Here is a 26,787-nt window from a genome sequence, read left to right on the forward strand (position 1 = left end):
CATAGATAAGATAGAGATGTTTGTTTCAATATTGAGATATTTATAGCTTTTGAATTTTATACAGAGATTTTTTGAATTATAAAATCAAAAGATAAATGTGATAAAAATAATGAGATCTTTGATTATTTACATAAATATATTGGAAATTAAGAAATGGATAAAAAAGATACAACGTTCAATTAAAGTCCTTGATTTTGTACAAGAACTTATTCCATAATGATCATTATGTATTATAAGCAAAAATTTCATGTAATGTAGTATCGTGTAATTTTAAGATTAATTGTAAAGTATACAATATCGCGATAAGAATTTTAAATAAACGGAAAGTGAGAACATGCGATTCTCTTTTTCTCTCTCTTTGCAATTAAAAAGCGATCACATCTATTGATAATTAACAAAACTAAAATATCAATCGTTTATGTATTTTGTATAAAGTATTTTTTGATTAAAGAAACAAAAGAGAATGAGATAGATTATTGCAACTCGCTTTGAGGGAAAGAAAGAGAATTCAAATAAAGGAACAGCAAGCATTCTCTTATCGTGGCGTGCGATTTACCATTTCGTAAACTGTTGGAAATCCCGCGCGTTGAATGCTTCGTTGTCCAAGTGCGCTCGGGAGGAAGGACATATCCTGTGAACCGAGCGCGCGTCTTCTTGTCGATGTCGTGTTTATTCCTTCTTACGTACCGCAGATAAATCGGGGCACGGCTAAGTTTTCTCTTTCTCCGCCTTAGTAACCGTGTGTTTATATTAACTCTTTCAAAGTCTCGCGGCTATGTATGCGATCGTATGTATTATTAACTTTTGATTAACTCTTAATTTTATTTAAACTTTTATTTAAACTCTTGACTTGCGACGTTTATATTATGGCTATTATATAATTAGTGTATTTATTTTTATATCGTACTTTTTACTAACAAATCTGCAATTTTCTCTGTTTGTAATATTTAATAATTTTTCTAAATTTAAAACGTAGCCTGTGATAATTTCTGGATACGTAAGACTTGAAAATTTCTCAATCGTTCGTATTCTATTTTAAAATTTATATTTTTTATTTTTGTTTTCTCATTTTACCGCATAAACTTTACGTAACATCTGTCAAGGTCTATTTTTATCTCAATTTCTGTCATTTTTTCTTGTATATAGACCAACAGCAAACTAGCCACATGTCGCGGACGTGATGTCGCTTCTTATCCCATCGTCACATTGATATAATCCGTTTTAATCTGAGCAAACATCCCGCAAAAGAAGCAAACAGCAATTTAGCCGACCACGGAATAATAAGGAAGTCGCGTCGCAAGCAGCCGTTTTTCCATCGAGAAGCCGCATCTGTAATCTCACCCTCCACCCTGCTCTTGCTAGCAACACCCTTCCGCGTCCATAATGCCCGCCCCTATACGTCTTAAATCACCAAGAAAGAGGCGCCAGGACACTTTCAGTCTCGCTTGGAATCCTGCGTAAATAAGATGCACGTGTCCGCGACAGGATACGCACATATTTGATGTACTTTTAATGAAATGATCGGCTTCAAAATTGCCAATGGGAAGAAAATGTATCCAAGTTATTTAACTTGGCAAGAGGAAAGTGATAATAATATCGTACACTTTGTATAAATTATATATCTTAAAATTGAATAGATATTTATATTTGAAATAATTTTTGGCAGAAAATGTGTGTATTGCTATTTCTGTCGAAAAATTAATATTCCAAAATATTAAAGATCCGCGTTTTTATGTAGAATTTTTAAATCTTATTTTGTGAAAGTAATATGTAACATGTATCAGAATATTATCAAATTAGAAATATGTATATGACAAGAATTGAATTATATCGAAATGTCTCTTCTTTCAGATTTTTATCACAAAAGCAACTTTAGATGACTTGATTTACCATCGTCATACATCGTGCCCGGCACATTTCCAGTTCACGATCGAAATCCAAAGATGTCGAGCTTTTATGCATCCGTTCGATACCGGAAATGAACGAAATGACTCTCCCGCGAGGGTGATTTAGAGTGTCGTCAATCGCAGGCCGGAATGGTTCGTGGAATCGTTTTACGCCCTCGTTCTCCGGGTAGGTGGGACGATGTCTCACGACGGAAAGAGAAGAGGAACGAAAGCCCGAAAACCGTCTCCGAAATAATTAACTGTAGGGACGACCTCATTACGCGGCTTAATGAGCTGCCAGCGGCGCGTTGCGCGTCCATGTCGCGATGCTGATACTTGTTCGACTTTCGGGAGAAAAGGAAGAAACGTTGCGTGACGCCCTGTTCGCCGACTGGTAAAAGTATCGCTTGTGTATCACGACAGTGATTTATCGAGACCAGAATCGGCACGGCCTGATTTGTCAATTTAACAAGACGCGTCTTGTCATGTCGAGAATGAGACGATTAATCGTGAAAAGTTAAACAGTTATCGTCAGAATGCATGACTTGAATTGCTTTGTACAATTGACCTCAAATCCTTCATGGTAAAAGAAATAGGCAATTAATTACATGAGAATTTGCTTGTTGTTCATTCTTATACGTCTGTATTTATTCTATGTACAATCATTCATAGACCTAAGTAAGTGTATAAATCTATTCTGTGAATGATAATACATTAGCAATTAAAGATCTTTTATCTTGGCATATATAACGCAAGAAATTGTAATGATTTTATTATAATTTTTCTAGAACGACAATATATAAAAGAGAGAAACTAATCACTGTTTTATTCTGTACAGTCTCTTCCGATGATGGCTTACTCAAGACGCGAATACTCTGGCCATCAGTTTCCTCACGATGGATTTTTGCGCGTTTCTATTTCTATCCACGGCGACGCCTCTCTATCCACGTGGTCGCTCTATCACCGCGGGACTCGCACCGGAATCCCGGCACGGTGGTTCCCCGCACAGTATTTACCCACGTCCATCGTAGGAGAGTGCCATAATCCGGCGCGGAACGGTTTACTGCCGGCATAAAACCCGTCGTGGCGTACGAATAAGCGCGCCATCACCGTAGAAGAAGGGGAGAGAGATTGCCTCTATTCAGATATAAATATATGTATGCAAGTGGAGCACAACACACGATGGAAAAGCACACGCTTCCATTGGTACTAACGATGACCGATTCATCATTCCTGAGGAAAATGAAGGAAGTGACAGAAATTGGAGTAATTTAATAGAAAAAGACAGAGAACAGATGTTTCGGCAACATCTTCGACTGTTGCATTTTTTCGCGCGATTCCTTTCTCTCATTGAATCCATCTTTCTCTCTTCCAGTCACGATGCGAAGGTAATTATTTTTTTGTGCATAAAGATTGTGATCAACAACGATATGGAGTATTTTGAATAAATTGCGAGAAGTTAGACGGGGTCGAAAGATTCGAAAAATTGCAGTTATAATCAATTTTTTACACTGAATTAATTACAAGAATTAGATGAATTATGATTATTTAATTAGATGTATAATCGGAATAACTGCTATAACATGCGATGTTACTATCGCATTTTTTCACTATATATTTTCTATATTAGATATATATATATTCTTTTTATAATATATTATCAAAAAATCGAAAGAATTTCTTTTTTCCGTGAAAATGGTATTAGGATCATGTTGCGTTGCGTTGCGATCAGAGCCATAACAGTAATGGAAAACCTGTCTAACTTTCTCTCACGGGGTGATCCTGGAAATCTGAGAAACCGCGCCTAAACTAAACATAGCGACCCACCGCGCACGGTGCATGACGTTTTATTTACGAACTCGCGAAGCCGATGGAAATCCTTCCAGCGGCTCCAGACGCCGATTATACCGGAGCGAGCAGCTTTTACGAGTTCCGATGTTTAATGTCACTGTTACGTATGCTGCGTTGCTTTTTGTACTCTTGTCATTACATATACACATGTGCGTCGAATATGTCGTTACGATACAAAACGCAGATTTATACGCCCGATATTATTCGTTTAACGTAATAATCTTGCTAGTAATGCTCTGTACAATAATGATTGATGTAAGTTGCTCTAATTGAAATTCAAATTTTGTTTAACGCAGTTTTGTATTTTTTACAGCTAGGGTGCAAATCCTGACCTTTATCCATTGATCTGCTGATGAAGATAATAAAATGGGACGTAAATTTTTCCAAATTGCAACCAACTTTTGACACGTAAGTATAAAATATAATAACTCCAACACACATACGTTTATATCTGATATCTTTTCAATTATTTTTCCCACTGATTACATGTAAATGTATATTTCTGATATCGGAGAAATATCTCTGATTTGTAAAAAATCAAAATTTAGAATATAGTTTTAATTTGTGCCAAGCAAAGAGCTCTTTTCTTGAGAGAGAAAATTTATAAAATGTATTAAAATATGTATGAAAAATAAATTTGTTATTAAAATCTAATTAATTTTCGAAGAATAACTTAAATATCGATGACATGAAATAGTCGAGTTGGCAAGAAAGAACAAAACGTTTAAAAAAAAATCGTCTTGCAATTTCTCATTCTCGCGCTTCAACATCTTCTGATGCGAGGATAGAGCGAAGAGAAAGAGAGAGAGGAAAACCAGAGAGCATCCCATCCGATCTTACACGATTGGTCCAGGCAGAACACAATGACATGGCTCTCGACCAATGAAGCAAGGTTGGGCGTCTCTGTTCGGGTCCATTGCTTGCAATAATATTTGCACTGGCACGTCTAATTCCATTAAGGCCGCCGCCGTCTCTCGGACATAGTTTGATAAATTATTTATCGAGTCTTTTCCTCCCCCTCTCTTCTCCTCCCTCGTTCTTTCTCTCACGCAAATGTATGCTCTTTTCTACAATCTCGCGTGAATTTTTTAAATGAATATATCAGTATAATTAATTAATTAAATATATCAATATAATTAATTAAAATCAATCAAAAAATCTTAAAATATTTGTAGGGCGGTGTACGACGGCTTGATTTTAAGGGAGGTGGAAAGAAAGAAACATATTTGAATATTTTTTCCACCATCTTTTTTCTCATTTATCGAGTATAAAAATATTGTACATTACAAATGTGCGAGCGAGAGCGCTCGGATAAATAAGCAAAATGCATCTAAATAGCATCGAGTCGACGGAATGGATCTCGAGATATCATCGTCAAAAGCTCCGTTAAAATCTATCATGTTGCTATTTACAGAACATTATTTACGATCGTTACATAGTAACACGTATATACAAATGAAAAAAAAGATACATGTGTATATTAAGTCGTGATACACACAACACGCTCGCGAGGCTCGCATGGGAATAATATTGCATTATCCGGCCACTTGCTGCAAGTTGCACTCGCAATATTATTTTTCTACGTGTATATACCTTCGTGCTATCTAGTAATATGTAAAATATTTAATTTATGCTTTCGAAGCGTAAAAATCGCATGATGCTATTATACAACAGATTTGTAAATTTTCTTTTGTTTTGTATAAATTTTAGATATCCCTTTGTTGTAAATACATATATATTTTTTATTGTTATTGAAAAGTCAAAATCTATTGATGTTTCGAATTGTGATAGATGAAGAAATATTATGAATTAGAGGATGCGCCAGTTTATTACATCGTCAACTGTAGACATATTTAAATGCACAGATCGAAACGTAAATAATTAGTTTCATGAACGCTTAGTGCACGCAAAAGTGCATACTTGACAGAAGATATAAAAAAGCACGTAAATATAAAACAAGTGATTACAAATTAATATCGATATATCAATTAGTTATTATTATTAACATCTCCGAGTCGGCCTCATTCTTGCTCGTGCAATTAACCGAGATCTAACAGACGCGCCTAAAATTCGCGCGATTAGCACCGGTAACCATAAGCTGAAGTTCTTCGCCGGTTCTACTAACGTTAATTGGCCCGGTAAAAACATTTATCAACGTTTCGGCCGGGGCGACAGTCCAGAGAAGGAATCCCGACAGCGGGAGAAGCTCAATGCGCGCGTGTTTCTGTCGTTTTTATTCGTCGCGTAACGCGCCGGTGGCGACCATAAATCTCTTTGAATTCAATTAGCCAAGACACACATCCAACATTCGGCGTCTCCCGACGGGAGGACCTTTTCGGGAAGTCTCCCCGATGTGTGTGACGTTCTATAAAAACAAACCCGATGCCCCCAAGTTGACCGCGTCTGATGCATCTACCCGATTTAAATCTGAATCGATCGCTAAAAATCCGAACGATAATTTTTAATATGGATCTGCCTTGTTGATTCACGAAGCAAAAATTACAACTTTAACAATCAAATGTTGAAAAATTAAGATTCCAAGTTTGCATGCGTCTCTCAAACAATTTCGCTTTCCTAAAACAGATTTATTTTGACGATCGCGATCGCGATTTTCCCGACAGTTCTTCCGAGAGCGCCGACTTTTTTTGAGATACTCTATGCATCCGTGATGGCAGTGGCAAAAGAAAGATGTCGAGAATGACCATGACAGCTGCTTCGTTTCGCGGAGGCCTAGACAAGAAGCCGAGCAATGACGTACGCTCGTTCAAGGACGATCCGAAAAGAGCCCTCATCTTCTTCCTCTTCTCCCATCCCGTCCTCTCGCGTTGATATAATTGCCGGTATTCCCAAAAATAATTTTCCCGCAAAGAGATCTATCTGATGCCGTTTCGACAAAACGTTCATAGAAAATTTAACTATCAAGAATGCGTCGATGATTATTCGATATGTATTCGTGTATCTATTAATGTAAATTATTTTTCGCTTGACGAAAAAAGATTCTGCTCCTTTTAAATTAATTCCGTACTTTATGTATTTTTATCTTTTAATATAAATATGGCTGATGTAAATAATAACTATGAGATTGTTATATTTTAATTTGTAATTTATTTTACATTCACGTGCTTTTATAATTTTTATCAAGTTTACAAGCAGCTTTCTTAGGTGTTTACTTGAGTTTTAAAGTATACATTTATTAGCAAATATTAATGTATGTTACATGATTAAGAACATCAATGACAGATTATCACATCGCACTTTATAATTTCTTCATCTACAAGCATCAGTAGTGTATGTATTTTAATTTGGCTGGCTTTTGTAAATTCAAATTCTGATATATATGCTACTCTCCCACTACACATTTATCATGTTTGATCACATGTAGAGCGAGAAACTAAATAAGAAATGCAGAAGGCGATATTCCATCTTGCGTATATATCATTAAAATAAAAGATTGAGGGAAGAATAGAGAAATAGCTCGATCCCGATGATTTCAGGGTAAAAAAAGAGAGATTTTTATTGTTTCAAGTGCGCCGAAATTGCACTCGTCGGCCGCGCTTTTTTTTCTCCTTCCCGCCAAGATTCAGTGCCGCAATAAAGAGTCGGAGAGCGATTCTTTAACGCGGCGCGTCTTCGTTAAGCAGCTCAAAAACGCGGCCGAAAGAGTTTGCTTTGACCGGTTTAAAATAACTAACGTCATTCGGAATATTCACGGTGCCGGTGCCGCGACGGATATTTTATATTATACGATACGCGATGAAGAAGCCGACGATGGGGTCCGTCGGGGCGATTCTGTCATCTTAGGAGAGAAAAAAAATAATATTGTGCCCGACTGATGGGCGCCAAAGTACTCGTTAACTTCTTCCCCTCTTTACTGTTTCTTTAAGACGATCCCGAATCCGGCGATTATCAAACCCGGCTGGACGCGCGATCGTCCTCTTTATTCCTGGGGTAAAGTATATTGTGAACGAGCGAATTAATCATTTACAAAAATTACTAATAGTATAGTAAGCTGTATAAGTTGAAACTTCGCGCGATAAAAATCCACTTAAGGACGTCGAATTCGAAATTAGTTCGAATATTTTAACGGAAGACTCAACTATGTCAAATAATATATAATACATGAGATAAGTTTTCAGGAATTTATCCTATATTTGGTATACGCAAAATTGAAATGCACTTGCAAAATACATTTGCATTTTCCCCGGATTATCTTGTAATAATTTAAGTATAACTTTGAGTAAAGTTTGATATTAATATAATTTTTGTACAGATATACATGTATATATATGTATAAAATATTCAAGTTACGTTAAGAGGCAATGGAATTTACAGTTTATCGAATCAAGTTCGCGATGAACGCTTCGAAGGAAAGTTTAGCGAAGCTTGTAAGATTCAATAAATCAACTATGCAAAAAGATTGTTTGGACAGACCGGGTAAACGCTCGTAAATTTGGCGTTAACGGGGTGCAAGACGCGCTTTCGAAAGGTAGCCAAAAAGAAGATTAGAAACGCGAGTGAGGGAATCTCCCAGCAATAATCGATTACCCGTCGTATTTTATTGTTATCGAGATATACCCCGCGTATTATAAAGAACGAAATATGTACACTTTTTGTCGAGAAAGCCGGGGAAAAAAAATATATATATCTTCATTTTCTCGCGCAACAACACCGGTTGTTTTCGCTCTAATTTAAATCCACGCAAGCGGGGACAAAGATCCATCATGTCACGATCGTTGTCGGTCCCGCGAAGAGATAATTTCGTTGATTGATGCAGGTGCGTGACGCGACGTCGGTTAATAAGCACGCTTTGCAGCGATGCGATGCGGTACACGAGGAGTTGTCTCGCTGTTAATAGTCCGATGAGAAGACGTAAATGATTGGCTTGCATTATTGCGAGAACGTGAGCGAGCGGCCGGGCAATGCCGCGAATTAACGGGGACAGAATTAACTGCCGCGATTTTAGATTTCAAAGCGAGCCGGAAGAGAACGCCGTGAACATTATTATTTCGTATGTGAGTGAGATCACAATTCTATATATATATATATAATAATAATATATATATATATAATAATTTATTTATTTCCATATAAAAAAAATAGTAGTTTCCGAAAGGATCGACGAGAGTAACATTACGTGCATAGCAAAGCCGCAGGAGTGTCTAATTCACTTCCTCTTTTCTTCTCTAATTAACTCTAATATCTCTTTTATACGAAAAAAATTATTATATAATATTTGTACTCTAATTACCTATTTTCGATGAAACAGACATTCTTGCGGCGTACATTAAATTTACGAATGTCTTGCAATTTTCTCGCGATCTTACCTTATTGAACTCTAATGTAATATGTTATCCTAACGGCCACTTATTTTACAAACTCGAACTCCAATCGCCTTCCATCCGCCAAACGCTGAAAGCGTAGGATAATCTTTCATGCGCCATAAAAGTACTGGGCGACGATGCGATTTCCCTCGCGGCCAAAATCGCACTTCTGGCGCTCCTCTCTCCTGAAACAGATATTTTTATCAGCGCCTCGTTATCATCTGATGTAATGTAAACAATCGTGTATACAATATTTTTCTCCTGTAAATTGTTAAAAGAAAAATAACGTATTAAATAGTACATCGAATCTTTTCACACACCTGAAATGCCGAGGAGGCTATCGAGGTGAATAAAAAAATTGGAGGTTGTTATAATTTTATAAAAATGATGTAAAAACTGATCAGCACTTCATAGATGAAAATAAATCGACCTTTATTACAGAATTTTTAAATTTCTTAAATTTCTAAATTCTTTTATATTATTTTTTCAGGAAACCCCGGTCTTTATTTCGACAAAGAGATACGAGGGCGAAGATTGAGAAGAAGAGCCAGCGAAGAAATTGAAGAGAAGAAGTCGCAGAGAGATATTATACGATAATTCTGCGCGAGTTTCAAAATAAAAGGGAAGCGAGATACCCCGAGGCACCGGATTGAATAAAAGAAACGAGCGGTACGTATTTCCGTCTCGCGAAACTCGTCGCAAAAGCCGGGAACACGACGACCCAATCGACACTGATTCGAAGCTGTTAGTGTCCCGATATCGTTAGTCAGAGTTACAGATGCATCATTGAGCTATTTGACGTGTACCGGATGATTTATGTCATTCCCTGATTGAGATAAGAATGAATTGAATGATTTATAGATCTGTACTCCACAGGGTTGGCAATGAATCTTATCGCAGAATTTTAAGAGAGCTTATTCTTCTTTCGTTTTAAAGAATTTTATATAAACATTGAGTCAAGAATATTTTACATTATAATTGGCTTAATTTTAAAATGCGATTCTTTCCATCTTGGAGACAAGTCTGCGATATTACAAAGATTTACACTTTAGTAAAACTAATCTTGATGAGTTTGTCATGTTAAGTTTGATCACAATTTATTTTTCTTATATGATACACTTTTGTTTTCACATAAGTAAAAATTGAGCTGGAATAAAAAGCATAACTAGCACATATAAATAAATTATATTATAATGTACCGCTGACTTATTTTTAAATTGTTATACATCAACAGCGAATCTGCTATTATTGTCGCGTTTAATATTTTTATTATACCTTTTAATAAATTTTCTTGAGTTAATGTTTATATAGTATTTTTTTCTACTTATAAAATTGTCTTACATATCGGTTAAGTTTTAATCGTTTAACTTTAGAAGACATCTTATAATAGTAAAATATATATCGCGCGCGAGCTGCGTATCGTTTATTATTTTAGTTTATTGTTTGTTATTTTAAATATTGTAAATCTCTCAGAATCTCTCTCTCTCTCTCTCTCTCTCTCTCTCTCTACGCGGCTACTTATGACTGATTACAACTATTATGAAAACAATAAAAACATAGGCAACATGACGCGCGATATGAAGAGCGAGCTCCTTCGAAAACACTTACACGACGTAAGTGCTCTACTGAGGCTCGTCCGTAGCGTGTAAATTACAGGAATCCGCAGGCGGGAGTCTGTTTAATTAGGCTGCACTGTAAACAAGCCAGGGTCACCCCCAGCCCACTGGTGTAAACACGTACCTACCGCTCTACGGAAGAGGTGCCGACGGAGACAATCCTCGAGCGTCTCTCCAAATAATGTGCAGTTGGTACCGTAAGCTTGCAGCATCCCTTTGCTGCAAGATGGTTACTCACATTATACACACTAAAATAACTACAGTCGAGCCTACGTATTCTTAATATATCGAAACACCGAACAATCCCTTATACTTTTGTTTCCATCTGATTCCAGATAATGTCATGCGCACACGACAACACAAGATACACAAAACGCACAAAGTGATAGAGAAAGAAGCGCAGAATGGGCGAAGAAGAAAGATGTTAGGAATACGAAAGTTCGACTGTAAAGAATGTTGCATAAACACAGGTCGTGTGTACATATTTTCTGAATTATGAAGGGCTGGAGCTCGGATTTGGCCGAGAGCTCACTGGCCCGACTGGCGCGTGAGAATGGTTTGCCTCAGAAATAGCGAAATTATTTGTAAACATTGGATCGAAGCATGCTTGTAAGGTATTTCGGAGCGAAAGACGAACGTGTCTCGAGCTTTAGAGGTATACGACCTATGTTCGTACACATTTTATCTTCAGTGTGTAGATCTCTATTCCCTGAGATACACCGAGCATGCATTCTTACGAACGTGTGACCTCGTACATATCACCACATAAACATTACGCTCGTTGAGGTAACCGTACCAATATGCTAATCTCGAAATTACCTATGTTTTCAGCGTTTTCGCTGTTATCGGTGCTATACTTGAGCACGTGGAACAGGAAGTCGATGTACCTAGCGGCTAACTTGAGAGTCTGAATCTTGCTAAGCTTGTCGCTGGGAAGAGTAGGTATGATCCTCCTGAGCGCGGCAAACGCCTCGTTGAGGCTCTGCGTTCTCTGACGTTCACGGACGTTCGCCATTGCTCTTTGATTCTGGGTCTCCTCGTCGCTCTGGCCGTTCTTACGACGTATCTTCGTCCTCGTCGAGGAGGCCGCCATCGTAGTCTCGCCCTCGGACTCGTTGTTGCTGGTGCCGCTGAGCTTTCTCTTCTTCCTGACAGTCGGCCTGCCGTCCGCGGCACCGTAGCTTCTCGTCGACGACGATGGCTCCGTCACATGCCCGAGTTCCGAGGTCTGCTTGCAGTACCTCGGGATATGATCGACCATACCCCTCTCGGGCTTGTAATCGATCACCTCGGGCTTGTACTCGATTACCTCCGCCTTGTATTCCACTACGGGAACCCCCCCATCCACAGGATGGTAGGATTGGCTCTGAATCGACTGGACGGAGTCGGGAGCGACCATTTCCTCGGCTCCACAGCCGCCGGGCGAATACACGTCGTGATGATGGTACCTCGAGTCTTCGAAGTTCTTATAGACGTGCGGGAAACTGTAGCCGACCGTGACTTGATGATGATAATCGGACGACAGAAGGTTACTCCGATGTTGCTCCGGCGCCGGGCCGCTGAGGTCCATCAGATGAGTCGCGGACGGCGTGAAACTCTCGTAACACGTCACCGGCGAGTTACTGGCGGAATTGCAGCCGTCGCTGCCGTGCGCCGCGACGCTGGCATTGTCATTGCCACCGTTTCGCAGCGTGTAATAATTGCTCTGGATCGGTATGCACTGGGGCGTCTGCTGTAGTGTCGGCGTAGGCGCCGGTGCCGGTTGCGGTGCTGCTGCGGCTCCTCGCATCTCCTCGCTCGATGCTGCCTCAGCACATCGAGGGACGACGACTCGACACGATGCGGGTGACGCGACGTTTTTCTATCATCCGACACGTCGCCGGACATACGCGGCGATACAGGCTTCCTCGGTTAACAGCACCATCCACTCATCCACCGCTACGCCAGCACGTGAATTACGTACCGGTCCACATTTGCACTCTCGAACCAACGGGATGGATCACTCTCCTCTCGAATATATATACAGGGCGACGCGGAGTATTTCGAGTTTCTTCCTTTTATCTCGGGGAGAGCAGACATGAAAAAAAAATGGATTCGCACGGTCTTACGAATGTCCCGAAACTCCGTTTACGTCGCAATCGCCGTTGGCGGCGTCGTGGGCTTCGTTCTCTCTCCTCTCTGAATGTTACTACTCGTCTGACGAAGAAAGCTCCCGGTAAGAAGGCTCCTCGTGCCGGAGGAACCCCGCCTCCGACGACGAGTGTGACTGGTCCCGATTATCACTTTGTCCCCACCTATGGAAAGACGAGAAGTACATAGAGATTGAAAATATGTACATATATATATATATATATATATGTACATATATATGTATATATATATGTGTGTGTGTGTGTGTGTGTGTGTGTGTGTGTGTGTGTGTGTGTACATATTTTGTGTGTATGTGTGTGTGTGTATGTATGTATGAAATAGATCAAGTGACGGGGAGAAAGAGGGGAAGGAACGAAGAGAAACGAAAGAGTTGTCTGCGATGAAGATTATCGCGCGATTGCGGGAATCTTGAATGGAGACATTAATTATTTCTAAAAGAATTTCCGTAAATTGTCGTTGATCGCGAAATAATATCGACGTATCTTTTTTAAAATTTAGAAAATTTTGTCTCATTTATTTGTCTTAAACTCTTGTTTTAGATACATACTTGTAATACTCTTATATCCAGTATTACACTAAGATGCTCGCACAAAATCATAGAAAAAAATAGAAGCACAGTTTTCATCAAAACTGCTCTTACTTGTGTAAAAGAAAAGTTATTGTTATTGTTAAATTATCTAAGAATAAAAAATAAAGAGGAAAGGAGGAAAATAAAGGAAGAAAAAGGGAAAAAGTTAATTCCTTTACAATTAATGTCACTTTTTGCAATTATTTTTAATAAATGAGACTACAAAACTGTGTATTATTTAATAAAGAGTTTGGATAAAATTATCAAAAGTATTGATAAATGTGTGATTATGTGTGTGATCTTTTTTTATAAAGTTTACGCGAGTCTACATTTAATCATCATGAAATGCCTGGTCGGAAAAGGGACGTATCGACATTTTTCAAGCTCCTGCAATTCGGAAGCTGAGCGAGGATGAAAAATCAGTGAGATGAGAGTTACGACGTGGCCAAAAATAAGGGAGCCCGCACAGCAACGTAAAAAGTACATTCCCGAGTGAGAAAGGAGTCAACAGGAGGGAGGAACAGAAATACTGTGAGTAGTTTATAATAAAAAGAAACGGTATGATATTTTATAAATATTTCCTTGCATCAAATTTGACAATGTGCATAAACCGCATAGACAGTATATAATAAAAGCGATAAAATAATAATAAAGATCACTAACTTTATCATATATATATCACAAATAAAATTGTATCAATCGGAAATATCGCGAAACAGAAAAGTAAAACTAGAAGCAATTATTATCTTTTTCTTTTCTTGGACTTAATAATTATACAGGGTGTTCTAAAAAGGTATGTCAAAAATTTAAGGAGATATATTCCTCACATCTGAAGGATGAAAAAATGTTATATGGACATAGGTGCGGAAATGCTTATTTCAGGAGTTATGTTGAAAATACTGTTAGCTGTATTACTTACACAAGGAAAAATTTAGGATTAATTATTGCAGACGACAATCGTTTAATTAGGCTTATTTACATTTGGTTTTAATGTGACCTTGAGTATGTTACAATAAATGTTGAAAATGTTCACCATTTTCCTGAATACAAGCAGTGACACGTCGACGCATCGATTCACGGACACGTTCAAAAATGCCACCAGTGCGTGATATTCAAGATTTTCGTGACCGTATCACTGCAGGTTGCGAGACAATCCGCTGTACGCCAGGCATTTTTGACACGTGTCCGTGAATGTAAATAAATAAATGTAAATAAGCCTAATTAAACGATTGTCGTCTACAATAATTAATCCTAAATTTTTCCTTGTGTAAGTAATACAGCTAACAGTATTTTCAACATAACTCCTGAAATAAGCATTTCCGCACCTATGTCCATATAACATTTTTTCATCCTTCAGGTGTGAGGAATATCTCCTTAAATTTTTGACATACCTTTTTAGAACACCCTGTATATCGATCGTGTCCGCAATAATTATAGATTTGACTATATACTACTCGGGAGCTGACATTGTTGCGTGCAAATTAAATAAATAACGATATAAATTGATGCGGCGGCGCGCGATCGTTTGCCGAGGATGATGGCGCCTGATGGATGGCCGTGTTAGATACACCGCAACGTGTTTGTTGTGACGGATGAAAGCTCTTTTGAGAATGTCTATAAATTCCGCGTTTCCAACTTTCTCGCTCGCTTCCCTCGCGTCTTTCGCCCGTGATTTAGAATTTCGTTCGACGTCGCGCCACGCCTTTTGGTTACGAGGGTGGCTTAGAGGGAATGAGGCCGTCTTTGTTCGCCGTTTTCATGCATCTCGATCACGAGAATCGATCGATTAAAGACTATTTCGGGTGTCCGAGACAGGATGACAAGAAAAGTGAACATTTACATTCATTATCCGCGCACTATATGTAATTGCAGCTCAAATTTATAATATTTATCCTAACGTAAGACATTTGGTCTTACCCCAGTGGCTTTGTTTAAACAACTCAATCGTCATATCGCGGCGGTATTAGCGGATGAATATTCACCGTTTGTCCGCGTTCCGGGAATCAAGACGACCGTAAGTTGCGTCCTGGCGATGGTCCAATCGAAAATCAGATCACCAATAGGCAGGCTGATAAATAACGCGGTCAAATACCAAAATAATACCGAATGCTGATCAAAGAGGTAAAGTTGCGCTGACTTTCTGGCTTTCTAGCGAAACGCATCATCTTCTGTAATTTTCCAAATTTCTTCTCAGGTCAAATTTTTCCGTCATTAATTAGTTTTTACGTCAATCTTGTGGCGTAATCGTTTTATTTTCTCGGGGCAGGACTAAACTTTATTATCGAGGAAATGATTTGAGAAATCTGACAGCGCGCGAAACACATCTTCTAATTTTCCAAATTTCTTGTTAGGTCAAATTTTTCGATCTTTATAATTATAATTAATTAGTTTTTGTCTTAATCTTGTAACATGATTGTTTTGTTTTCTCAGGACTTTAAACTTTATTATCATTTGAGGGAATGATTTGAGAAATTTGACAGCTCGCGAAATGCATCTTCTATAATTTTCCAAATTTCTTGTCAGGTCAAATTTTTCTTTAATTATAATTAATTAGTTTTGCCTTAATCTTGTAGCGTGATCGTTTTGTTTTTTCAGGACTTTAAACTTTATTATCACTTGAGGAAACGATTTGAGAAATTTGACAACTCGCGAAATGCATCTTCTATAATTTTCCAAATTTCTTGTTAAGTCAAATTTTTTGATCTTTATAATTATAATTAATTAGTTTTGCTTTAATCTTGTAGCGTGATCGTTTTGTTTTTTCAGGACTTTAAGCTTTATTATCACTTGAGGAAACGATTTGACAACTCGCGAAATGCATCTTCTATAATTTTCCAAATTTCTTGTTAAGTCAAATTTTTTGATCTTTATAATTATAATTAATTAATTTTTGTCTTAATCTTGTAACATGATTGTTTTGTTTTCTCAGGACTTTAAGCTTTATCATTTGAAAGAATGATTTGAGAAATTTGACAGCTCGCGAAATGCATCTTCTATAATTTTCCAAATTTCTTGTTAAGTCAAATTTTTTTATCTTTATAATTATAATTAATTAGTTTTGCCTTAATCTTGTAGCGTGATCGTTTTGTTTTTTCAGGACTTTAAGCTTTATTATCATTTGAGGAAACAATTTGAGAAATTGACAATTCGCGAGATTGAAATGGCGCGTTGAAGGACAAGGGCGTCGAAAAATCGTGACCCTCGATCCACTTGGTCACTCATCAAACCTCCACTCAAAGTAGAATACTGACATTCGCCGATTCTCTTGGCGGCCACATTTGCGTGCGATACCATCCCGGGTACGCGCCGTTTAACGATATTAACGTGACTTTAATTGCGCGTGCCGGCGTGCAAGTTTAATCGTCGAGAGCAGCGCTTGTATCTTGGCGTCGTGGACTGTTGCAGGTTAAAGCGACCTTGTCGGTACTCTTCGGCGTCGGAAATGTGACGTAAAAAAGACAAGGTGTTTCAGTCAGCGGATGCGACAAAGTTAACAGGCGTACCGATGAATTATCGTCGGGATACAATTCAGGAAAACTCGCGATTCAGGAATGCGCGCGCTTCCCTCCTCTATAATATATCAATAAACATTTCATAATGAGGAACGCCTTCATTGTGCAATTTTCTCTCTGGCTTCGTATCTGGTTTGAGCAACATCTGCTGAATGGCCATGACCATCATCTTAAGATAACGTCACAAAAGGATGAACATCACGAAAGAATGAACATCACGAAAAGATAAACTTGGCCGTAAAATATGTGTCACAAATTAACGCGTTTATATGCTTACATTGGTTATTATTAGAAACAATTTGCAGACATTGTGAAAAATTATTTTTTTAATCTATTTTTTATCTGTTTTCTTAAGCCTGGTTTAATAAGAAACAAAGGATTGTTATTTCTATTCACAATCGCTCATGCCGCTATTTTATAAAGCTAACAAAGCTAACATGTAATTTTGAATAATAGGATTAACTGGACAGATAATGCCATTGGCGATCCAATATGGGTGGAGTCTCGCTTTTTTTCCTCTTTAATGCAGTGAAATGCAAATAATTAGAAATAACAATTCTAAAACAAAAGAATGGACAGGTCTATTTCATATTGATTTAATTCCCCAATACATCAATGCATAAAAATAATATGTATAATAATGTGTTATTTTTTTTGTATAGAATCTCTTTTGTAATTTTTTAATTTTTACCACAATTTTTTTAGCATAGCATCATGATATAAAAAGGAAAAGTGTTATTTTGAGAAAGGATTAGAAGAGAAGAAATATATATATATATATATATATATATATATATATATATATATATATATATTAACAGAGAGATTTAACAGAGCACGATAATAATTATAATAAAAATTAATTCGAAAGAATCTACGAGAAAGAAATTAAAATAATAATAATAAAATGATTTGTATGATATTCGTTCTCCAGATACTCAATGATAACAGCTTCCACTCTAAGCTCGTCGAAGAAAATGGCGTTTCGGCCATTAGTAGGTAGAAGCAAAAGGTGGGATTCTCGAATAGCAACAAGTGCAGTAAATCTAGCAGGTCTCTGATCATGGCGATTCGTCAGACTATAAGAGAAGAAGTCTAGTTGGTGCCTCTCGAAGCCAATTGCACCCTGTATTTTTCACACAGAAAATTTTTTTCACCTGTGAACTCTCAGATTTGCCGGTCGCATTGATCGCGTGTTACGCCCAAACTATTATTTTATAATAAGTTATTTTACGCAACATTTGAAAGATATATAAGATATAAAAGACATAAGACAAATTTTTTAAATGTCGTGTAGCGCATAAAAAATTAAACAAAATAATAAAGATGTATCTATGCATAATATATCCAACAGAGAGAGGGATATATATCTTGAATTCTCGTAAGATTAAGATCTCGCAAATTTAATATTACATCATTTCCTCTTTTCAATTCATATATCTATCCTGCCGCAGGAGTATCAATGAGATTTTCTTCTTCTTCAATAACTGTCTCCTTACTATCAGTTGTTTTAAAATTTTTTATCTCTGCTGTCACGTATGTATAGTTCTTTTACTAGTAAACACATGTGAAGATCCTCATCGGTTGAAAAATTTTGAAAAATTAATATACATATTACTCTTAATGATTGTATGTAATAATTATATTTGCATTTTCGATCCTATATCATGTCAATGAACAAATTTTTTTGCGATTCTTTCCTAGCATTTTATCAGTATCTATTTATTATATACATACTTTAATCACATTTACGCAAGATTAATTAACAAACATAACAACTTGCCCTTGAATTAATTTTATATTTTTTCACAATAAATTACGCTAAAACTGCTTGAACATTTTATCAAATATTTAAGATATCATCTCTCGATAGATTGAAGAATTACTTTTTTTGAAAAATTAATGTAAGACTTAAATATACAAAGTTTGTCTAAGAGAAACACACATAATTAAATTGTTGCTTACACAAGATGATAAATACAAAATTAGAAGAAATTTGACAGAGAGAAAACGTGCTTTTGAAAAATGAATCAGCGGTTGCATCATTGCAAAAGAACTTATTCTGGGATTTTCATTGACTCGATAAGTTTTACGATTTCGGAGTACGACGAATGCGCTCCGGATATTGCCGAATAATCGGTGCGATATTTGTGTCGCAAACGATGAGGGTGGTCTCGCGATTCGAGAAACTATTTTCTTAACATCGCAATGAGAGGTGCTGGTAAAGAAAAGCTGAAAACTAAACAAATCTTCCTGTCTTTTTTGCACTCCTCATCCTTGCAGATATTATCCCTCGTAGGCTAATACTAGTACGTATATTATATATGCATATAATGCTTAAAACGCTACTGCCTATAAAAACTTACCGGCTTTTTCTACTCTTTTCAGAAACTAAAGAAGCTGTAGTTTTCGAATTGATATCGAATTTATTAATAATACAGTATTTTTATTATTTTTATTAGTTTTTTCATTTTATATTTGTGGAATAATTTGATAATTGATTCTTTTTATAAATTTGAATAACTTTTCAGTGTAATTTTTCTACTTTATTGAAGAGAGAGAGAGAAGAGAAAAAGATAGATTTTCAGTTGCAATTAACTCTTGATATGAATTTTGTGTCCAACATAATTTGCTTTCGTCTCTTTATTGCAAGAATATTAGCGACGTTTAAATTTCGCCGGATTTCGGTTGGAGAACCAATGTCACACGATGAGCAAGCATATATACTTTTTTCTTAATGGACAAAATCTGACAGACATGTGTTCACCAGACGACGGTTTCTCAAGGTGCATGGGAATGAATTACATTTTATTAGACTAAGTTATACAAAGGCAGGAGAAATATCGATTACGGAGACTTTGTAGAGTTAAATCGAAATCGATTATCGGTAATATGATTATTTCGTTAAATCGTTAGAGTTAAATCGAAATCGATTATCGGTAATATGATTATTTCGTTAAATCGTTAGAGTTAAATCGAAATCGATTATCGGTAATATGATTATTTCTTTTTATTACGCTCTATATATACAATTAAAACATATTTATCATCATCTACAGTTAAAATATACTTACAACAAAACTAGATTTATATGCCGAAAATATGTGGCTGGAAATTTAAAAAGGTAAAGACTTAATTTTTAAGATCCAAGAAAACAAGATAACAAAAAGAAAATTTAGATAAGATAAGAGATAAAAAACAAAGAATTTTCGCAGAATTTCTTTTTTATTTGAAAAAACCATTGGAACTGTCACGATAATCAGATATGTTTTGTTGAATTTTTCTTTATTTTATATTGGAAGGAACTTTTGGGTTTTAACAACCTGAATAGATATATCGTATGTGGAAATAAATCTCTTTTGAAAATGGAATAATAGATATAAAAGTACATATGTGACTTTCACCAATTCCACATACGTGACTTTTTATGTCCGAAACATCTCGCTTCAAAAACTATTCTTCTTAAGCGAGAGATGAATAAAAATACTTGTATGGAGAAGAAAAGAAAAGTCGCAAACTTATCCGCATACAGAAAGCAATGCGTTTTCTCTTTGATAAAGAAAAATATTGCAAATACAAAATTAAAAATAAGATAATAAAATAAAATTAAAAAATTGGCTCAAATAATAATAACTGAAAAATTCTTTAATTAATATTGCAAATATTTTAAAATATTCCAAAAAATTAATAATTGTCAAACAAAAAGAAGGAAGAGATTTTCAGGCAAATCGTATAAGAAAGACTTGATGTTTTCGCCATTTTGAATTTTGTTCAGAGTTTCACGTTATTGGAGTGGCCTGTACAGGCATAAAAATTTACAATAGATGTTAGCGAAACGAGAGAAGTTTAAAGAAACTCTCGCGTCGATGAGATGAGATCTCCAGCTGAGGATCCCTCGAAGGATTCGTTGGATCCCTCTCTGAGCTGCCCATGAGGTTCTTTTTTTTTATTAACGTTTGCGCGACAGTTAGGTCGAAACTCCATGACCCATCAATGTAGAGCTTACGCCCCCCCTGAAGAAGAACGTTAATTCGAGCGTTTTAACCCGATATCTCCCCCTCCGCGGACATCACAGTGGCAGAAATGGCGGCGGTACCGTGCGCATCCCACAAGATTTTTTGTTCGTCTCTTGTACCCTAACAAAACTGAAGATGCCGACTCTTAATAGATGTACGGCTCGGTGTGTGGCAAATCAGTTTTTGTGACGGTTCAGCCTTTTGCCCTAGTATTTCGTCTCGTATGGTACACGAGAGGCTATCAATTAGGATAGCACAAATTAATCAGAATAAAAAAAACTGTTGATTATTTATCAATATACATGCTATTCGCAGATTGGAAAACGAAATCAGCTAAAAGGACGAATTATTTTATAATACTTTACGAAATGTATGCGTTCTGTCAAATCAACAAGAGAATCAAAGATAAAAACCGCATAGCGGGAAACTCGTATCCCAAATATTTTTCGTATCCCAAAATAAATCTAGGATCTCGGATTCAAATATATTTTCTTAGAATGTAATTTTGATAAATTACAGCTGTAAATGCTGCTAGAATAGAATTTGCCGATTGTCAAGACTTGAAAGAGGAAATGACTGTTTTTCAAAGACAAAGCGGATTATGACCTGCCGTTTTTTACCCGCCCAATAAGCTCGTCTACCGTTTCCGCCCCTCTCAGAGGTCGCAGGTTAGTTTGATGGTGGGCGATTGTTGATTTCTGGAAACACAAGAACGAACATTTCGGACACGCGACACTTTTCTGCATATAATGGCACACAGCGTGTTCTTTATTTTTTTTTCTTGTCCTTTCCGCTATTAAAACTCCCCTGTGGGCTCATTCAAGAAATCCTCTCGTCGAAAGATTCATCGTTGCTTTTTCAGGACAATGTTCAATCTCTCTCTATACGCGAATGACAAACAGAACGATAACCGTGTCCTCTTGTGCACCAGGAGTAAAGCATGAAGAACAATTTCGTTCAACAGAAGCTGAAAATCGAAAATAAGAAATCGACTAAATGAAAAAATGGAGTACAAAGAAAGCACTTGAACTATATGTTAAAGTTAATAAATAATTTTAAAAATTCCCACAATTGAAATCTTTTAGAAAGATTTTATTCGTCTAGGAAGTCTATGGTTTCACCATTTTTTCTTCAGCGTCTCCTACTTTTTATTCTGATTGGCTAAAATTTAAAAGATACTTCTTCAGCGTCTCCTACTTTTTATTCCGATCGGCTAAAATTTAAAAGACACTTCCTTCTTCAAGGTATCCCTGGCAAAAATGAAACGTTTGTTTGGCGTTTACATGAACGTTTGTGGAAGTTCGTCGAGAGTTTAAAAACGATTAGTAAAGAGTTTGTAGAACAAAAATTGCAACACTGCAGCGTTTAAAAGACGTTTGTACGTTATAGCGTAATCGTAAACGTTTGAAAAGTCTGAGTAAACTCTGTACACGAAGATGTATCAACGTTTACTGAACGTACTCTGAAAAATGTTACCTCAGCATTGCAAAACTTTCATGTAACATTATATAAAGAGTTTGTAGAACAAAAATTGCAACACTGCAGCGTTTGATAAGCATTCAAAACCCAACAGCGTTATGTAAGTGCTCTTACAAAGTTTGAAAAGCATATAAACTCTCAGAAAACCCTCACTCAACGGTTGTTAACGCTTTATAAAGTTTCTTATTTTCGCCAGGGATACAAATAACCTTTGTATACCTTGATTGGTCACTTGCATCCTATTCAGCGATTGGCTATCTGTAACCTGTTCTGTGGTGAGACAGGTGCATGTACCTGTCCAATGTCAGATAACTCCACCCACTTGAACTATAATAGAGAGAGGGAGAGAAGCACACTTGCATTTTCTTCGTAAAATCATTTATATAAAAGTATATAAAACTTGATAGAATTTTTATCGAATTTTACATAACTATATCTATATAATTTACTATAAAATAATTTATAATCTTTAAAAATTATTAACAATAAGGTAAAGATATTAAAAAGCATATATTACATATTTTGATATTTTTAAGAAATTTTGTATAAATATATCTATCGGAATAAGAAGCAAAAATCTAGGCAAGTATCTTACAACACATAAAACTAAAAAATAATATATATTAAAATATTACACATTAAAAACAAAAATTTATAGAAAACAATAGATTTTGGGAATGCATTCTCTTGATAAATGCGTCACTTACGACATGACAAGTTATAGATTTACAGCAGAGGAATCGAACGATTGTGAATCGCGCGGGACCGATTGCTCGGATCGCTCGGCGGCGTCGTTTTACGATATCTGGAACATCTGTAAGCAGGTGTCACCGAGAAGACCGCACTTGCACATTTGGTGCATGACGTTGACTTGGCTGCAGAGGATCACGAGGAGACAGGCGCGACCGGCTGCCGCGCGTTTCGTCGTTGCAACGAAACAGCTGTTCGCCTCTGTCGTACGTGTTGGCCTAAGTGGTCTCATGCCTATTATAATTTGCGAGAATTTATAGGAACACACACTCTCTCTCTCTCTCTCTCTCTCTCTCTCTCTCTCTCTCTCTCTGCGAATTACATTTTGTGCGCACAGTTATGCAAATTTTATTATTGACACAATGTTAAGTTATATGATTAAATGTCTTAAAATGTCTTTTAACATCAAACAAATTTATAAGTAATTATAGTAATAGATACAAACAAAATTGTTTAATAATTCTTTTATAAATTATTAAGATTGAGAATATTAAAACAGTGTTATTAGTAATATTAATAATATGTGCAGTAATATGAATAATTCGAACGCTTGCATAAAAAATGCTTTAAAATTTACTATTTTTCTAAACTTTAATTTTCTTCTTCGTGAAATCTGCTATTCTACTAAAAATTATTTATAACAAATTGCATTTAATTTTACTATATTAGTACATAATATACGTTTAGTAACGTAAAGCTTCAGTTGAATTTGTAAAATTTTTTCTTCCAATTCTTGTAACTTGTTGCAGTCGCGCTAAGTGCATTGTGACCAGGAATATGTAACGCGAGACTGAATCTCCGCCTACTCTTTTCGGCACTTTCGAGAGTCAAGCCAGTCCGAGTTTCGAAATTGGCACACGACGGCTGATTTTGGTCATATTCGAGAATGGGAGAGGAGTCATCTCGTCCTGTTGGCGCCAACATGACAGAAAGCTCGCGTTCATAATCGAGCGTATCTTCCCCACCAACCCTGAAATATTATGTTTCCTGTAAGAAAAATGTCGAGCAACCCCTGTCGGCGACCAATAAAGGAATGAATTTCTCGAACGCGATTCTCTAGGGGGATTAAAATATAATTTAAAAAGTTGACGATAAAAAATATTTTAAAAATAATAGAAATGTTTTATTTTTTTGCCGGCTGACGTAGACGGACAGATACGCGACGAAGTGAGTAAAGTCATCGTTGCCATTAAAATAGATCGGAACGTGGAAGTAATAAATTTGGCCCTCTCTGCCATCGGCGCCTCCCATGAAAACGATGGGATCGTAAAGAGCACCCGCGACTTTTTGTAGGATTTACTTTATGATACCGCGAAGGCCACTAATAGGCGCGCTCGACCGCTTCTCGTCGACAGCGTCGATGCGCTCGACGGAGCCAAGGAAAGCTCATACGTTTTCGTTACGAAAGAACAAAAAGGACACGCAACGAGGCCCTCGAGAGATCGACGCGCGGTCATGGACTGAAACTCTTCGCCGAATATTCGCAACCTCGTTTGAATCTGTTCGTTTCGAAAAAAGTATTTTAAAAATTATTTTTCAAATATATTATTCTATATACATATGTATAAAATATTATTATTATTGTTATTATATAAAATATTATTATTATATTACTATATTATATTATTATATTAAAATATTACTATTATATATATTATTATTATATATTATATAAAATATATAATAATAATAATTATTATTATTATATAAAAAATGTTATATTTTAAATAATTAGTAGAAAATGCATATCTAATTAATATACGAGAAAGAAGAATAATCTTAATTTTGTTTTCTCCTTTAGAAAAAATCGTAGACGCACCAAGCCAATTTTGAGAGACACGGCCAACTAGATTAAAATAGGCTGCGATTTTTTTGTGAGATAAATCGAAAGAGACGTCGCTCTTTTTGTGCTTGACGCCGGATATATAATTTACGACGCGCATTAGAGATTCTGAAAAATTATACGCCGCGGTCTCTCTTACCGGAAGTACGGTGCACGAAGACTACGTCGGCGGCGGCGTGTGCGGCTCGTTTCGACAAGCAAAGCGCCGCCCCCTGTGCGACTGCGTATCGTCGTTCTCCGGACAGGGAGACGAGAAGGGAAGAAAAAAAAGGGCCAGTTTTGCTCTCGAGGGATGCGCTCTGCTGGTTGCGCGCGAAAAAAAGGGTCACGCACGACCTTTGTGATCTTGAACGGAGACCTCGTCTCCGCAGATTTGAACCTGGAAAAAAAGACTCACCCTGACCTTCTAGGGGATGTACACGCCTACGGGGAATAAAAAGAGTTATTGTTGTGTGTCGATTGGTCCATTGGAAAGATCGAGGGAGTCAACCGCAGAGGCTCGCGGATGGTCCCCTTCTCTTATTCGGATACCGAAAACGCTTCCCCTCGACCGGTTTGGAATGGTTTTCTTCCCTGCGCTCTTCGACGCAAATAAATCAAGCCTCTTGAAAAAACACCGCGAGAGTTTGTTGCGAGCTGATATATGAACGCCTGATTCATTATGCGTCGCCGAGATGAAGTATGTGTTAATGAAGAGAAGGCGACCTCCTTCTCTCCACGTGGAGAACATTTATTTACGATACGATACACTTAATATAGGCCATGAAATTCATTAATTTAATAAAATATTTAATTTTATTAAATCGTTGAAATATTTGCTCTATTTAATTAAGTTATTAATGTAAATTTTTGTCGTTTTAATTAAGATTTATTTAAAAATTATTTCAGTAATCAAAACTGTGTAATTTGCATATATTGCGCAAAGAAAAAAATATAGACACGTATGAATGAATATAAAGCTTCAAAAAAATGGAAATAAAAGCACCGCCAAGTATCGTCCCTTTCAACAGCTGCGACATGCATCAATTTTATTATCATTTCTTCTCATAACGTTCGACTTGCCGTAGCTGGCAGCTGCTTCGCGACCGATGAAGTGCTACGACCACCATTTTCGAAAAAAGTGCGAAGAGAAGACCTCGAGTCCGCGCTCTCCTTCTTCTTCCTTCTCTTCGTCTTCCTCCCTCCGACCGAATCTCATCGGAAATTCTCTACCGCTCAGGTTAACACCGCGAGAAAACGCTTGTGGCCATAGACACGCCCCCGCCGAACAGGAAATTAGCTGCCGACAGGCGGTTCGAATTATAAATTTCTAGGGAGCACTCTCATAGAGGGGAGAGAGAGACAGAGAATACGTTTTCTTTCATTTCTTCCGCTACGTCTGATTCCGTTTTATCGAAAACTTCAAACGGGCCGGGCGGCCATTCGATCCTTTATTTCTTTATCTTCTTCCTATTTATTTATATTTTTTCGAAATTAATTTATTTAATTCCGTACAAGAAAATTGAAAAAAATAGAAATAAAATAAAATAATAATAAAAATAATAATAAAAATAGAATAATAATAAAAGAATAATAATAATAAAAGAATAATAATAAAAATAAATGTCTAATACTTTTAGATATTTATTTCTAATTTTGCGAAACAAATTTCTATTAGATCTCCTTAAAATTCATCTATATTTTTTACAGAATCATAAATTTATATTGAAAAGGAGACAATTGAATTCAAAGATTCGCGAACGCGGACAAAGGTCAAAGAGCCGATGTAACGGTCCGGAATACACGTTGTGTATC

The 26,787-nt window shown here is 36.6% G+C and overlaps 1 protein-coding gene and 2 long non-coding RNA genes across 9 annotated transcripts; 2 read left to right on the forward strand and 1 right to left on the reverse strand.

Moving 5' to 3' along the window:
* The first annotated feature begins 32 nt into the window (after positions 1-32).
* On the forward strand, positions 33-25,748 carry LOC145972764 (uncharacterized). Of its 3 annotated transcripts, XR_014439281.1 has the most exons (6): positions 33-787; positions 1,147-3,274; positions 4,051-4,145; positions 9,549-9,727; positions 13,708-13,924; positions 24,952-25,748. It is a non-coding gene; the product is annotated as an uncharacterized LOC145972764 (long non-coding RNA). The 3 variants fall into 3 exon arrangements; XR_014439279.1 differs by having other exon boundaries at positions 33-3,274; XR_014439280.1 differs by lacking the exons at positions 9,549-9,727; positions 13,708-13,924; positions 24,952-25,748 and adding an exon at positions 4,526-8,032 and having other exon boundaries at positions 33-3,274.
* On the reverse strand, positions 4,969-15,971 carry Twi (twist). 4 transcript variants are annotated; one of them, XM_083101671.1, is made up of 4 exons: positions 15,376-15,971; positions 11,494-12,968; positions 10,803-10,893; positions 4,969-9,243 (listed from the first exon to the last, which is right to left on the reverse strand). In XM_083101671.1, exons 2-4 carry the CDS (start codon positions 12,461-12,463, stop codon positions 9,168-9,170), a joined length of 1,137 nt encoding a protein of 378 aa, XP_082957797.1. In that variant the 5' UTR covers positions 12,464-12,968; positions 15,376-15,971; the 3' UTR covers positions 4,969-9,167. The 4 variants fall into 4 exon arrangements, with proteins under 4 accessions (XP_082957797.1, XP_082957798.1, XP_082957800.1 ...); XM_083101672.1 differs by lacking the exon at positions 15,376-15,971 and adding an exon at positions 14,785-14,943; XM_083101675.1 differs by having other exon boundaries at positions 9,120-9,243; positions 10,799-10,893; positions 15,376-15,970.
* LOC145972765 (uncharacterized) lies at positions 14,628-18,362 on the forward strand. Of its 2 annotated transcripts, XR_014439283.1 has the most exons (4): positions 14,628-15,514; positions 16,491-16,692; positions 16,799-17,186; positions 17,840-18,362. It is a non-coding gene; the product is annotated as an uncharacterized LOC145972765 (long non-coding RNA). The 2 variants fall into 2 exon arrangements; XR_014439282.1 differs by lacking the exon at positions 17,840-18,362 and having other exon boundaries at positions 16,799-17,517.
* Positions 25,749-26,787: the final 1,039 nt, after the last annotated feature.

Source organism: Camponotus vicinus, unplaced genomic scaffold (assembly GCF_025532165.1).
Source record: "Camponotus vicinus isolate PSW18456_S1 unplaced genomic scaffold, iyCamVici1.0 SCAF_6, whole genome shotgun sequence".
Lineage (NCBI taxonomy): Eukaryota > Metazoa > Arthropoda > Insecta > Hymenoptera > Formicidae > Camponotus > Camponotus vicinus.